This window comes from Entelurus aequoreus, linkage group LG06, assembly GCF_033978785.1.
Source record: "Entelurus aequoreus isolate RoL-2023_Sb linkage group LG06, RoL_Eaeq_v1.1, whole genome shotgun sequence".
Lineage (NCBI taxonomy): Eukaryota > Metazoa > Chordata > Actinopteri > Syngnathiformes > Syngnathidae > Entelurus > Entelurus aequoreus.
In genome coordinates this window covers 68961846-68978122 of record NC_084736.1, presented here as the reverse complement: position 1 = coordinate 68978122, position 16277 = coordinate 68961846, and the positions used below count along the sequence as shown (strand labels likewise).

The window sequence follows — 16277 nt, the reverse complement described above, 5'->3', positions numbered from 1 at the left end:
AGCCTCTATGTTGTGAATTAAAGGACTACTGAAACCCACTACTACCGACCACGCAGTCTGATAGTTTATATATCAATGATGAAATCTTAACATTGCAACACATGCCAATACGGCCGGGTTAACTTATAAAGTGCAATTTTAAATTTCCCGGGAAACTTCCGGCTGAAAACGTTTCGGTATGATGACGTTTGCGCGTGACGTCACGGGTTGAAGCAGACATTTTGGAATAGCACGGTGGCCAGCTTAAGTCGTCTGTTTTCACCACATAATTCCACAGTATTCTGGACAGCTGTGTTGGTGAATCTTTTGCAATTTGTTCAATTAACAATGGAGACTGCAAAGAAGAAAGCTGTAGGTGGGATCGGTGTATTAGTGGCGGACTACAGCAACACAACCAGGAGGACTTTGAGTTGGATAGCAGACGCGCAACCGTGAGTACAGCTTTGGCTTCCAAACATTTGATCGCTTGCCCGTATATGCGTGTCGCTATGTGCATGTCACCTACGTAACTTTGGGGAAATATATGTTTCTTGCCAACTCTGATGGCGGCCGGGGTGTCGTCGAAAGCTACAACGCCGTCCGCCGCCGCGCCGCTGTCCTCACCTGTCTGGGTTGACTTCCTCCGTCTGCGGGCCGCCGACCGCACCGGTCATCGTGGTGAAGTCCTTCGTCGCGTCGTTGATCGCTGTAACGCAGGTGAGCACGGGTGTTGATGAGCAGATGAGGGTTGGCGAAAGGTGGAGAGCTAATGTTTTTAGCATAGCTCTGTCGAGGTCCCATAGCTAAGTTAGCTTCAATGGCGTCGTTAGCAACAGCATTGCTAGGCTTCGCCAGGCGGCACAGCATTGACCGTGTGGTTACAGGTCCAGGGTTTGGTAGTATTGTTGATCTTCTGTCTATCCTTCCAGTCAGGGGATTTTTTCTTCTGTTTCTATATGCAGTTAAGCACGATGCTATCATATTAGCTCCGTAGCTAAAGTGCTTCGCCGATGTATTGTCGTGGAGATAAAAGTCACTGTGAAAGTCCATTTCGCGTTCTCGACACTCATTTTCAAGGGGATATAGTATCCGAGGTGGTTTAAAATAAAAAAAATCTGTGATCCACAATAGAAAAAGGAGAGAGTGTGGAATCCAATGAGCCCTTGTACCTAAGTTACGGTCAGAGCAAAAAAAGATACGTCCTGCACTGCACTCTAATCCTTTACTCTAACTTTCCTCATCCACGAATCTTTCATCCTGGCTCAAATGAATGGGGTAATCGTTGCTTTCTCGGTCCGAATCGCTCTCGCTGCTGGTGTAAACAATGTGCAAATGTGAGGAGCCCTTCAACCTGTGACGTCACGCTACTTCCGGTACAGGCAAGGCTTTTTTTATCAGCGACCAAAAGTTGCGAACTTTATCGTCGATGTTCTCTACTAAATCCTTTCAGCAAAAATATGGCAATATCGCGAAATGATCAAGTATGACACATAGAATGGATCTGCTATCCCCGTTTAAATAAGAAAATTTCATTTCAGTAGGCCTTTAATAACATAGAGGCTAATGCCACAACTTTCATTGTGTTTCAGTGTATCTTGAAAGATCATGCAAGTAATTGTTTCTTGTTGATGCTGTAAACAAAATGTCACTATGCAAACCCATGTTTGCTGTTGTACTGAACACAGATTGAAACTAAACCGACTGAAATAATAATAATAACAATGAATCATTTCTAAGTCTTTGTTAGCCGTTTGTGAAGTTTTGTGCTCGTGCGCTACGTTCGCTCGCATCCTGCATCTCTGGGGGCTAAGCCCCCCCTGTCCTTAAGAGCTAGTGACGCCCCTGCAAGTACATATGCATACATACACTCATGCATATAATCACTTTTCATCAAACATATTAACGTTGTTGCCCTAGGGGAAACTGGGTAACACACGGCACACTGACAAAGCTTAACCTATTGTTACTATAACAATCTACAAGGTTAATATAGTTGGCTTCTCTTTCTTCCCCTCCATTTATCTGCTTTCTTTCGTATTTCAAGTTATCATTACATATATGTATTGTTGCATTTGAACAACTGTATTGTTGATAATAGAGGTAAATTATTGTTAATACTCATTAGCAATAGTGCTATATCTATTGGTATTTGTATTGCTCAATTTGTAGTGTAATAATGTTCATTGTCATTTCTGTATTATTATTTATTTCACTAACTGCTTCTTTGTACATATCCTATTTGCTGATGTTGTTCTATTGTTGTTGTTATTATTATTGTTATTGTTGTGTTTACTGTTGTCTCTGTCTTATCCCCCTCTTGTCCCCACAATTTCCCCCTCTGTCTTCCTTTTTTTCTCTTTCTATGCCCTCCTGCTCCGGCCCGGCTGCACCAAATAATAATATAAATCCATTTAATAAAGTCAAATACAAATAAGGCAACAAGAAAAGTATCCCACACTTCTCTTTTGTAAAGTAAATTTGTACAGCCGATATGGGCATCTACATCAACAATATGATTTGCCTGAGAAGCTGGACAGGACAAAAAAAAAAAGAATCTCAGTAAGACTAAAATAATGCTATTTGGTAACAGTAGAAGAGAAAGTCAAACACAAATACAGATAGACGGAGTAAATATTGAAAGGATAAAAGAAAACAAATTTTTGTGTGTAATAATAGGTGATAAAATGAATTGGAAACCTCATGTAAAAAATATACAACATAAAGTAGCAAGAAAGACGTCAATAATGAATAAAGCAAAACATGTTCTAGACCAAAAATCTCTTCATATTCTTTACTGCTCGCTAGTGTTACCATATCTGAGATATTGTGCAGAAAATGGGGAAACAACTACAAATGTGCGCTTCAGTCACTAACGGTGTTACAAAAAAGATAAATTAGAATAATACATAATGTTGGATATAAAGAACATAAAAACCCTTTATTAAATCACAATTATTGAAATTTAACAATTTAGTGCATTTGCAAACAGCTAAAATTATGTATAAAGCAAACTATAATCTGCTACCCAAGAATGTACAACCATTTTTCTCAAAAAAAGAGGAGAAATATAACCTTAGAGGAAAATCTAATTTAAAACATTTGTATGCTTGTAAAACACTTAAAACCTTTAGTATATCAGTATGTGGAATTAAATTATGGAATGGATTAACCAAATAAATCAAAAAAAGCACCAATATGATTCAGTTTAAGAGACTGATCAAACTACAAGTGTTCACAAAATACACAGAACAAGAATTATGATGAACATCTTGAACCCTATTTTTTTCTTTTTTTTATTGAGACAAAGATTATTTACTTATTTAATATTTTTTTGCTTACTATGGTATATTATTTATTTATTATTTAATTGTTCACTGTTCTATTACAGAGAACAAAGAAATGGGATAAAATTGCTATGGTATGAAAAGGGGGAGGATTAAATAAACTCTGCTTCTTCCTACTCCATTTCGGGACGTGCTGTAATGAAACATCTGCACTTGTGTGATGCATTATACATTGTATCGTATGCATGTTCGAAATAAACTGAAACTGAACTGAAAAAAAGCATACAATGGCGTAAATAAATAAAGCTTTAGCGGCGACTAGAGTACATTTTTTAAAACAATAGACACCCGTTTACAAAGCAGCAGCGATTCTCAGGTTGTCCAATAGATGGCACTAGCAACCCCCGCGTCCACTGTCAATGAAGAAGATGTAACTGACGTCATGGGGAAGTAAACAAAATACTTGTCAATACTCAGCAAGATAAACTGGTTATTTCAGCTCCCAAATTATATTTAGTAGTTGCCACTTGGGTGGAAAGCGACCATGACAAACGACTATAGTCATGCGTACTCCATACTAGCAACAAAAATGACAAGTAAATAACGAAAGTAAAGCCGATATTGGGTCATGCGGTATCGTGTATGGTCATGGTTGGAATCAGAACGTCCAGTATTCTTTCTTGGAACAACCCTACTGGTAGGGCTTATGTTGTTATTATATGTTGGCGGCATCCAAGCAAGTCTCAGTTTAGGTCCAGGTGGAGACTTCCCACGTTTCAGAGGTATATAATTTTCTTTATTGCATTGTTTGACTGTTTTATAGACGTTAATATTTTTCCCGCCCTTTTTCTACTAGATGTGTTCTTGTATGCTCTGAGTCATGATGATGTGCCTTCCCTGGTGGTCAGTGTGGCTCTCCTGCTGTTCTTTGGACCATGGCAGGAGCGTCGCTGGGGAACAGTCGCCTTCCTCGCACTGTCCACCTTGACAATGACCATATTGCCTTTTGTTTACACCCTGGTCCTCTTCGTCTTTAGCTTTGAGGCCAGCCTGGTCTGTGGCTATGCTGCCATCCAGTTGGCATTGTTTACAGCCCAGTGTCATCACATGACAAGGAGGCGATTACAGAGGTGGTTGCCTGTTTGGATTCTGCCCTGGTTGCTCCTGTTGCTTTTTCAGATTATACTCCCCGGAACACCGGCCCTGCTCAACTTCTGCGCAATATGCATTGGTCATAATTGTATCCTTTCCTAATTAATACTGGCACTCAGCATCAAGGGTTGGAATTGGGGGTTAAATCACCAAAATGATTCCAGTGCGCGGCCACAGCTGCTGCTCACTGCTCCCCTCACCTCCCAGGGGGTGGAACAAGGGGATGGGTCAAATGCAGAGAGTAATTTTACCACACCTTAGCTGTGTCCTAATTCAGGGTCTGCATCCTTCGGAGGACCCAGGAGAAGGCTGGACCTTCAGAGGCACCTCCGAAGGATGCGTCACCCGTTGTTAAATGGGACAGTCTAGCCTGCAGAGGATACTTACATTTGAAAGTGTATTCGCTGTTGGTGCCGCTGCTTGTATTTGCCGCCATCGTCAAAATGATCCGGGTTGAACAAAGTCGCGCAAAGCATCTTGGGATATGGGAGGCCACTAAGGATAGTCGCGGTGCATCCTCCAAATACAGGGAAAAGGAGGACGCATTTACGTCAGCTGCATTTGGAGGAGCCTTCGAATTTGAATGAATTAGGACAGCTTTCGCGCAGCGTTGTGACTAGAGATGTCCGATAATGGCTTTTTTGCCGATATCCGATATTCTGATATTGTCCAACTCTAAATTACCGATTCCGATATCAACCGATACCGATATATACAGTCATGGAATTAACACATTATTATGCCTAATTTTGTTGTGATGCCCCGCTGGCTGCATTAAACAATGTAACAAGGTTTTTCCAAAATAAATCAACTCAAGTTATGGAAAAAAATGCCAACATGGCTCTGCCGTATTTATTATTGAAGTCACAACAAGTTTGGTGGTAGCGGGGGTGTATATTGTAGCGTCCCGGAAGAGTTAGTGCTTCAAGGGGTTCTGGGTATTTGTTCTGTTGTGTTTATGTTGTGTTACGGTGCGGATGTTCTCCCGAAATGTGTTTGTCATTCTTGTTTGGTGTGGGTTCACAGTGTGGCGCATATTTGTAACACTGTTGAAGTTGTTTATACGGCTACCCTCAGTGTGACCTGTATGGCTGTTGATCAAGTATGCCTTGCATTCACTTGTGTGTGTGTAAAAGCCGTAGATATTATGTGATTGGGCCGGCATGCAAAGGCAGTGCTTTTTAGATTTATTGGCGCTCTGTATTTCTCCCTACGTCCGTGTACACAGCGGCCTTTTAAAAAGTCATACATTTTACTTTTTGAAACCGATACCGATAATTTTGATACTGATAATTTTGATACTGATAATTTCCGATATTACATTTTAAAGCATTTATCGGCCGATATTATCGGACATCCCTAGTTGTGACGTAAGCCGCCTTCAAATTCGCCCTTCGAAGGATGCAGACCCTGAATTAGGACACAGCTCTAGTGTGTGTGGCTATCAATGTAACTTTAACTTTAACACAAGGATTGTGTAAATTCCAGCTCAAACCACTTTGTCCAAGATAAAGTTCTTGGGATGGCCATCCATCCATTTTCTACCGCTTGTCCCTTTTGGAGTCGCGGAGGGCGGTACACCCTGGACAAGTCGCCACCTCATCCCAGTCTTGAGACTGGCCAGATGGGATGGCCATTTTCCTACAATTTAAATTCAATTACTTTGGAACCTCAATTTACGAGCTTAATTGGTTGTGACTGTGTTCTTAACTCAAAACACTTGTATCTCAAGAAAATCTCCCATTGACAATGAATTCAAATCAATTTAATTGGTGTTTCCCCCTCCAAAACAGCCAAATTTTATTGTGTAACAGAACTTTAAAAAATAAAAAAATATTTAAATTTTAGATACAACATATTGTATGTATACAATTCAATATAATGTATTACTTACAACTACAGTAATTTTTTGAAGTAATTTAATAATATACAGCATTTACTTCTCCGTCAAACACACCATCAGCAGCTTTTCTGTATGTTCATAATAAATGTATACCATTTACATAATATTTTAACATTCTTGGCTGACGTTTGACTCATTCTGCTTCAGTACCTTGCAGACCAGCAGTGATGCGCTCAAATTGCTTCTCCAAGTCGGCTACACACCAGTCATGTTTTTGATGATTTCCTTTTTTAATTCAATTAATATCACTAGCATCTTCTCAGCTTTGTCCTTAACACTCACCGTCTTCCTTCCTATGGTTGAAGAACATATTTATGTCCATCTCTAGCTATAAGCTATTGCTAGCAAGTAAGACCAGATGTTTTGGTCAGAACTAACGGGGTTCACTGTGACATTTTCTCAGACAACTAAAGACAGGGATGTTTGTAACTATACATTTTTTTAATGCAACTTAAAACAACAATTATCCGAGAGACAGCTCCTGTCCCAAAACACTCTTAAGTTGGGGTACTTTTAAGTGGAGATATCACTGTATGTTTTGCCACGGAATGTTTTTCCACAGTTGGAGGTCTATATTAATTTAACTAAACGTCCAATCATGTTCTTCTTTTGACCACAAACCACATTTTTTCATTTGTCTTTGATTGATCAACCATGAATTTGACAAATGACAGAAATCGGTTATTCCCATCCCTGATACTTTCCTCTAACCATCAGTAATATTTGCCATTTCTTGTGTTGAATAACTATTTTTGCCACTTTTGTGCCCTTCTCCACTAAATTTAGATTTCTGTTAGAGGTATTGCTATGTGTTGTCTAGAGCAGTGTTTTTCAACCACTGTGCCGCGGCACACTATTGTGCCGTGAGATACAATCTGGTGTGCCGTGGGAGATTATCTAATTTCACCTATTTGGGGTAAAAATATTATTTGCAAACAACTAATTATAGTCTGCAAATAAAGTGCCGTTGTTGAGTGTCGGTGCTGTCTAGAGCTTGGCAGAGTAACAATGTTATACTCTTCCATATCAGTAGGTGGCAGCAAGTAGCTAATTGCTTTATAGATGTCGGAACACGGTATGTCGTGATCCCAATATGCAGACGACAGTGGGAGGCAGTATGCAGATGAAAAGGTATCTAATGCTAAAACCAAAAATAAACAAAAGTTGAGTACCCCTTAGAAAAGGCATTGAAGCTTAAGGAACAAAACTAGAAACTGAACTGGCTACAAAGTAAACAAAAACAGTATGCTGGATGACGGCAAAGACTTACTGTGGAGCAAAGACGGCGTCCACAATGTACATCCGAACATGACATGACAATCAACAATGTCCCCACAAAGAAAAAGAAAAACAACTGAAATATTCTGGATTGCTAAAACAAAGTAGATGTGGTAAATATCGCTGAAAGGAAGACATGAAACTGCTACAGGAAAATACCAAAAAAATAGAAAAAGCCAGCAAAATAGCAGCGCAAACAAGAAGTAAAACACTACACACAGGAAAACAGCAAAAAACTCCAAATAAGTCACGGCATGATGTGACAGTGCACCTACTTTGAGACAAGAGCTATATTGATGCATGCTTGGTTATGGTTTAAAGTCATATCCAAAAATTGTGACGACTTTTTACTGTCAACTGAGTTTTGTTTTTTAATGATTTCTGCTGGTGGTGTGCCTCCGGATTTTTTCAACGCAAAAAATGTGCCTCCGCTCAAAAAAGGTTGAAAAACACTGGTCTAGTGCTATGGGTTCTTAACCTTTTTGACCTCAGGGCCCAACTTTTTCCACTCCAGAGGAGCCAACTCAAATATTACCACTGAATGAGTAATTTTACTCTTGATTCAATAGTAATATTTAACCTACTTACCGTTTACAAGTTTGTCAAATGATATGAAACCATGTGTTAATCACAAAAAATATTATTTATTTAACACATACACCTTAGGCTTCGGTCAGGCTGATTAGAAAAATAAATACTACCCAAATATGTTGCATAAGAAGGGACTCATAAGTAACTGACATTTTTTGTTTTCATACAGTTATGTTGTGCTAAAATAAATTAACCAAAATGACAATGAATATGTTTCCTAACTAAACCGTCAATACAGTTAAAGTGCAAAGGAAAATAAAGCTTCACCACTTCAATCATCATTTTTGCGTTTCTCAAACTTTTTTATTACTTTAGCTCGAGACTTCTTCTGTTTGTTTATTACAGATCAGGCCTCAAATTTTTACTTTTTAAGGTCAAAGCAAGTGTTGCCTTAAAGTAGGGCTCATATTTTAGGGCACCAAGGCAAACATTATTTTCTTTCGAGGCAGGGGTTCCAAAGCATGCATATACTGTATACTTACAGTCGTGTTCAAAAGTTTACATACACTTGTAAAGAACATAATGTCATGGCTGTCTTGAGTTTCCAATAATTTCTACAACTCTTATTTTTTTGTGATAAGAGTGATTGGAGCACATACTTGTTGGTCACAAAAACATTCATAAAGTTTGGTTCTTTTATGAATTTATTATGGGTCTACTGAAAATGTGACCAAATCTGCTGTGTCAAAAGTATACATACAGCAATCTTAATATTTGGTTACATGTCCCTTGGCAAGTTTCACTGCAATAAGGCACTTTTGGTAGCCATCCACAAGCTTCTAGTTGAATTTTTGACCACTCTTGACAAAATGTGTGCAGTTCAGCTACTTTTATAGGTTTTCTGACATGGACTTGTTTCTTCAGCATTGTCCACACATTTAAGTCAGGACTTTGGGAAGGCCATTCTAAAACCTTAATTCTAGCCTGATTTAACCATTTCTTTTACCACTTTTGACGTGTGTTTGGGGTCATTGTCCTGTTGGAACACCCAACTGCGCCCAAGACCAAACCTCCGGGCTAAAGATTTTAGGTTGTCCTGAAGAATTTGGAGGTAATCTTCCTTTTTCATTGTCCCATTTACTCTCTATAAAGCACCAGTTCCATTGGCAGCAAAACAGGCCCAGAGCATAATACTGCCACACACATCCTTGGTAGCAGACATGGCGCCTGTTTAGTTTGCTATCCTCTCTTCATACACGACTCTGGTTTGATATTGTCATTTTTGCCACAGGTGGTGGAAAAGTGCGAGTGCCTCTGCCCATACATACCACAGCTAAGAAACAGATATTTTTGACCCTACGGTTAAGAAACACTGGTCTTGAGGAAATTGAGTTAAAGTTAAAATCCTAGTGAGAGAATTCCAGAAAGTTAAGTGTTTGCAAAAAGGACAGGAAACCACCTCTCTCTATGCACTTGTCTATTCCTCCTCCTGAATGAACATTTCAGACAGTCAGACCTTCATCGGGATGCTCCAGGAGTTGGTGGAAGCCAATGTCCTGAGCTTCATCCCCGCTTCAGCATACATTCTTACTACATCCAGACCCACATTGCCAACCTACAGAACACAACAGATGTATGAGAAATGTATCCATTAAACAGCCATACACATCTTTATCGTTAACTTGTAACATTTTCACAGGTCCAGATCACATTCTGCGGTTTATGATGATCAGACAACATCACCTTCTATGAGGGACCCCTTCATTTTGAACCACCACCAGTGGGAGGAGCCTCAGGAGCTTATTGCCCTTTCTGAAGCAGAGGTGTTGGAGGAACAGATGCTGAGGGCTGGAATTATTGCCTCCTTACAGGATGCACCAGAGCATGTGAACGTAAAAGTGGAAATGACAAAATCTTCTGTTTCGGCTCTGAGGTTAGTAGCGACAGAAATCCCCTCACCTTATCGTCTGTATAGAATGATTTATGGAATAATTGTCATTGTCTATAATGATTCCTCTAGGCTACAACAGCTTGAGAAGATGGGCTTCCCCACAGAAAAAGCTGTAGTGGCGCTTGCAGCGTCGAAACAGCTGGATGGTGCCATCTCCCTGCTCATAGATGATCGAGTTGGCGAGCAGGCTGTAGTGGTAACAAAGGGAAGGACGGCAGCGCCACCTAAAAACCCTTAGGTATCTTATGGTGACATTATCTAACAATCTGAAACAGGCTTGGCCTTTTTAGGACAAACTACAGACTGTTGTTTGGGTTTTTGCTGAGCTGCAACAATTGGCTACAGGTTTTTTTCACAACTGTGTAAGAAGCCTCTCCTGGTTGCAGCATAATATTGCACTGCATTTTTCTGCAATTGTGTTATTTAGAAACATTCATTCATTATTTTTAATCAGTAGAGAACCAACTGTACTTGGAACGACCCCATTCCATCACCAAACTCAATATGGTGCCCCCTCTTGATATGACGCCATCTACAGAACTGGAGCCCATTTCCCCGCATAGACAGTGTGGATAAATGCATAAAAACTATTATTTAAATCTCCTAATTGCAGGTTTTTGTGGTCCTGGTCCATGATTACTTGTACTTATGATTAAAAAGGGAACATAAAATGATCGCCGATTCCGGACTTCCCTGCTCCCATAGACACCATAGCTTGTGTTGTCTTCATGCTCTTTCAGCATTTCCTCAAGCATCTTGATAAAACATCAGAAGAGGATGCAAAATATATTACTTACCATCCACGGCTTACCTTCTTTTTTTCTTGTTTTTGATCAATGAATCCGCTCTTCTTTTTTCGTTATTCCACACGCTCTTATTTAGTCTTTCTCCGCTCGAAATGGCGAAAATCAGGAGCACATTTGGCTTGAATCTTTTACGATTTTTCCAACCAAACACCGACCAAAACCCTTCTTCGAAGTCCGAATCATTAGAAAGACCGCTGCAAATTACACTCCTCTCGCTTGGTCCGTCCCATTTTTGTGCCAGTCAATTTGACAGGAGAGGTCCATACTTTCCTATTTTCATCATTTGGAAATGTATGCAGGCTGACCCCTTCTTTAGTTGTATTGTTACAGCCTGCAACAATACATCTGCTAGACATATTTGATCATTCCTTTTCAATTCTGCGTGAAAATAACATGATTCCGGATTAGGATGTTACCAAAACACACACTATACACAAGTTTAAATTGCCTCCAGGTGATGTAGGCAGGCTGATGCAAGCCCGCCCACATTTTGGAGCTGAAAGTGAGCGTTCCAAAATGTGTTAAAACCCGTTAAAAACAAGCCTAAAGTCACTAGTTTGGGTCCATAACTATTAAATTTTTAGGTCCAGAACTATGAAATAAGTGCCAAAGTTGTTTGCATTAATGGGGCCCTTTAAAGGCCTACTGAAATGAAATTTTCTTATTTAAACGGGGATAACAGGTCCATTCTATGTGTCATACTTGATCATTTCGCGATATTGCCATATTTTTGCTGAAAGGATTTAGTAGAGAACATTGACGATAAAGTTTGCAACTTTTGGTCGCTGATAAAAAAGCCTTGCCGGAAGTAGCGTGACGTCACAGGTTGGGGAGCGCCTCACATCTGCACATTGTTTACAATCATGGCCAGCAGCAGCAAGAGCGATTCGGACCGAGAAAGCGACGATTACCCCATTAATTTGAGCGAGGATGAAAGATTTGTGGATGAGGAAAGTGAGAGTGAAGGATTAGAGGGCAGTGGAAGCGATTCAGATAGGGAAGATGCTGTGAGAGGCGGGTGGGACCTGATATTCAGCTGGAAATGACTAAAACAGTAAATAAACACAAGACATATACAGTATATACTCTATTAGCCACAACACAACCAGGCTTATATTTAATATGCCACAAATTAATCCGCATAACAAACACCTCTCCCCTCCCGTCCATATAACCCACCAATACAAATCAAGCACCCGCACAACACACTCAATCCCACAGCCCAAAGTACCGTTCACCTCCGTAAAGTTCATACAGCACATATATTTCCCCAAAGTTACGTACGTGACATGCACATAGCGGCACGCACGTACGGGCAAGCGATCAAATGTTTGGAAGCCAAAGCTGTACTCACGGTAGCGCGTCTGCTATCCAACTCAAAGTCCTCCTGGTTGTGTTGCTGTAGCCAGCCGCTAAAACACAGATCCCACCTACAGCTTTCTTCTTTGCTGTCTTAATTTTTCATTAAACAAATTGCAAAAGATTCACCAACACAGATGTCCAGAATACTGTGGAATTTTGCGATGAAAACAGACGACTTAATAGCTGGCCACAATGGTGTCCCAATATGTCCGCACAATCCGTGACGTCACGCGCAAACGTCATCATACCGAGACGTTTTCAGCAGAATATTTCGCGGGAAATTTCAAATTGCACTTTACTAATCTAACCCGGCCGTATTGGCATGTGTTGCAATGTTAAGATTTCATCATTGATTTATAAACTATCAGACTGCGTGGTCGGTAGTAGTGGGTTTCAGTAGGCCTTTAAGTAGTGCCTCATCTGTAAGAAACATGCATTTTTAGGATGCAAAGTACACCTGAGTATTTGGATTACGCCAATGAAAAATCTTCCAAATTTCCTTTGCCAATGCCAAACTCCATATTTTGCCAATGAGTCTTATTTGGTGAATTGGACGATTGAAGTGTGAAAAACTAAGTCATTTTGACAGCTTAACAATCTATTCATGAAAGAAAAAGAATCCAAAGTAGCAGGAAGAAAAAACATGGAACAGCTTGGCACTCCCTTCCCATGTTGGTCACACACTGCTGTGGGATGGACTGTTTTTGTCTTCCTTTTTTAATATTAACATAGCGCTTTTTCTCCAAAGTGCTTTCCATTGAGAAATTCATTATCTACATCTAAGCTACATTCACAGCAGTCAGGGTGGCACTTGGGGCAAGGTGGGTGAAGTGTCTTGCCCAATAACTCAATGGCATGGACTAGGATGGCGGTGGCTGGATTGGAACCAGGAACCCCCAAGTTCCTACCATCTGAGCCTCACCACCCCATTATTTAACCAGCTTTTGTCGTAAGTATGACAACGTAGTTGGTTATGGCGGTCGCACATAAGTGTTTAACAAGGTTGAAGTCAGCATTGTTGGCAGGGCATTCCATCTTCTGGAAAATTCTTGCAGTATTATATAATAAATCCTGCTCTGTGGTGGGCTAGTGTTGGCATCATGGAGGATACGACACACACATTGTTGAGATATGGGATTTCCATTGGTTGCAAAATCTTTGCATTTAAATTGCTTCCAATGATGAACCACACGCTCAAAATAACATCAAATGTTTGGCATTGGTAGAGAAGAATTGGCTATTTTTTCATAGGCACAATCCACATGCTCAGCTCTAAAGCTCATCCCACAAATGTGGCACCACTTAAATAAGGAGGCTTCTTAATGGTATAACATTTAATGCCAAGAAGCATTGTTACAACAAAGACATAATCAACCAAACATCAATTTCCTTACTTTTTGGGCTTATTTTATAATCAGTTCCACACAATCTACAGAACTCTTGACAGTCACTCAATTAATCACTTACTATAACTCTCTATTTCAAAGTCAATGTCTGAGGATTTTACGATTGATTGTATTGATATATGATTGTGTCGGGATCCAAAATGAAGTGGCATTTTTTAAAAAAACAACAGAGAACATAATTTTTATTACAGCGATCATCGACACAGGATTATCTTAACACTAACACATTTACAGGAAAAATAATCATCAAAGTATGAAATGGTTACACGACAGCATACAAAATAAACTACCATTGAAAAATTTAAATACTGACACAATATGTTTGATATAGCATAAAAAAAGGAACACGTCTTTGTTATCAGGACAGTACAAACATAACAGTGGTTCCAGTTTTCCTATTTCCTCTGAGTGTGTGTTCATTTTTTTCCAGGAAAAAATAAAAATACACAGTTGATATGCAACAACTTGTAGTATATTGAATTACTTGTTCGGTGTGCATTTTCATTGAACAACACATATCTGAAAATAGTGATGACTTCCTCTTTTTGAGTGCGCTACGAAACACTGAGCTGAACCATTTAAGAGACGTATAACAAAAATTAATACTGGAGGTGTTTTCGTGTCGTTGCACATTGTACATGCTCAATATACTTAAATAATGACATCTTGTGGCATTGCGGTTACACTGAAACAAAGAATACAAGCTAAAGTCTTTCATGTCCACAGATTGATTAGTCTAAATGACCCTTTTTGCCCAGACGTGAGGCCTTAGGAGCACCACAGGTGATTCAGACCTTCGTGGGTGAAGAATGGGAGTGGTTATGGTGACGGGGGGAGTCAAACTACTGGAGTTTCCCTGAGGTGTCCCCCAACCTAAATCTGACAGTAAAGCCCCCCCGCCCAGCAGGGCCATCGAGTGTTGATGCGACTAATAGAGAGGGAAGCCAACCCAGCCTGCGGTCCTCAGGGTGATCGGAGGGCTACTTCCCTCCAACCTTGGTGTCGGAGGACAGAGGAGAAGCAAGTCGGTATGGGAGCGCACCTGCTCGCTTATCTCTGTAGAAACTAGGGGAGGCTGTGCCAAATGGTCCATCCCCAGATCCTAGATCAGGTTCTGTTGAAGAAAGACAGCAGTTGGAACAGGGCCTCCCTGCCCAGCACTGTGCATGCCCACGTGCAAGCTGTCGTCTTAATCTCACAAGGTTTTTAAGTTGATTCAACACCGATTGTTGTACATTCAAGCAGCTCTACCAGATCTCCTTGCTGCTGTGAAGTGTGCATGTTTGGCAAGTGGGGCTACAACAAAACTCATGTCCAGTACTAACCTAACACTTGTATTTAAACTAGTAGTGGGCCAGTAAGGCCTTCTCTGCAGTCCTATCAATCATCAAGTTTATTTATACAGCCAAAATCAAAAAGGGCTTCACAAACCACAACAACATCCTCGGATCTGATCCCAAATCCAAGCAAGAAAAAACTCAACACCCCGGGTGACCAGTGCAATGGATGCAGAGTGGATGCTAAACACTATCTGAAGCTCTGACCTACATTTTCAACTCAAAATCTATTTTGGTAAATTGTATTAATTTATCTTCATTTCATAGCTTGTCTCCTGGCCGCACTTTATGTGTATGTTAGAAATGAATTGTATTGGTCAAATCCGATTTGCCGTCCCAATGCAATCTGATCTGGGTATTCAGAATTTGGACTGCAGGCCCATTATACTTACAGTATACACTATAGGAGTGTAAAAAAAAATAAAAATCGATTTTCGAATGAACCATGATTCTTACTTGTAACAATTCTTATTTGGTTAAAAAAACAAAACGATTTTTCAAAAAACAAACACATTTATTACATATTTTTTATTTTTGTATTTGTCTTTTGCAGCCACTCAGGAAAATCATATTGTTAATGTAGATGCCCATATCTGCTGGACACATTTACTTTAGAAAAGATTTGTGTTGGAAACTTCTCTTGCCTTATTTGACTTTATTAAATGTTTGGGTAGAACAAAACCAATTTACTTTTAAGTAATATATACATTTATCAAAGCTGTTATCTATTTTTTGGAGGAATGTAGTTAATCATAGGACTGGCACCCAATGTTATTAAAAAAGTATTGATTTTGAATTGAGAATCAATTCTGAATCGAATCGTTACTCAAAAGAATCGAATCGTGTGGCGTTCAAAGATTCCCAGCGCTTCACTTTTTCCACATTTTGTTTTGTTATAGCCTTATTCTAAAATGGAATAAATTAAATATTGCCCTCAAAATTCTACACACAATACCCCATAATGACAAAAAAATGTTTTCACATTTGTTATTATAGGGTATTGTGTGTAGAATTTTGAGGACAAAAATGTATTTATTCCATCTTGGAATAAGGCTGTAACATAACAAAATGTGGGAAAAGTGAAGCGCTTCAAATACTTTCTGGATGCACTGTAAACTAGATTAGCAACGTAGCAGTTTTGTTAACCAGATTTCAAATTCACCACACTGCACCAGAGCTGGCGTAAAATATCGTCAGAAATTTGGGGGATTTCTTTGGAATTTATCCTTTCATTTTCCTATTTTTCACAATGTGAGACAAGAACACATATGTTTTTCTCTTTTTTGTG

General features: G+C 39.7%; 2 protein-coding genes across 4 annotated transcripts in view; one reads left to right on the top strand and one right to left on the bottom strand.

Annotated features, from left to right (window-relative positions):
- Nucleotides 1-3666: 3666 nt before the first annotated feature.
- On the top strand, nucleotides 3667-15881 carry rhbdd3 (rhomboid domain containing 3). The gene is made up of 5 exons (XM_062051359.1): nucleotides 3667-4045; nucleotides 4120-4503; nucleotides 9634-9760; nucleotides 9827-10060; nucleotides 10148-15881. Exons 1-5 carry the CDS (start codon nucleotides 3892-3894, stop codon nucleotides 10314-10316), a joined length of 1068 nt encoding a protein of 355 aa, XP_061907343.1. The 5' UTR covers nucleotides 3667-3891; the 3' UTR covers nucleotides 10317-15881.
- Nucleotides 13822-16277, bottom strand: part of emid1 (EMI domain containing 1) — a 208621-nt gene continuing 206165 nt past the window's right edge. For all 3 annotated transcript variants that reach the window (XM_062051352.1, XM_062051354.1, XM_062051353.1), the window contains one exon: nucleotides 13822-14766. In XM_062051352.1, coding sequence (XP_061907336.1) covers nucleotides 14633-14766 — 134 coding nt within the window. In that variant the 3' untranslated portion in view covers nucleotides 13822-14632. The remainder of the gene's footprint in view (nucleotides 14767-16277) is intronic.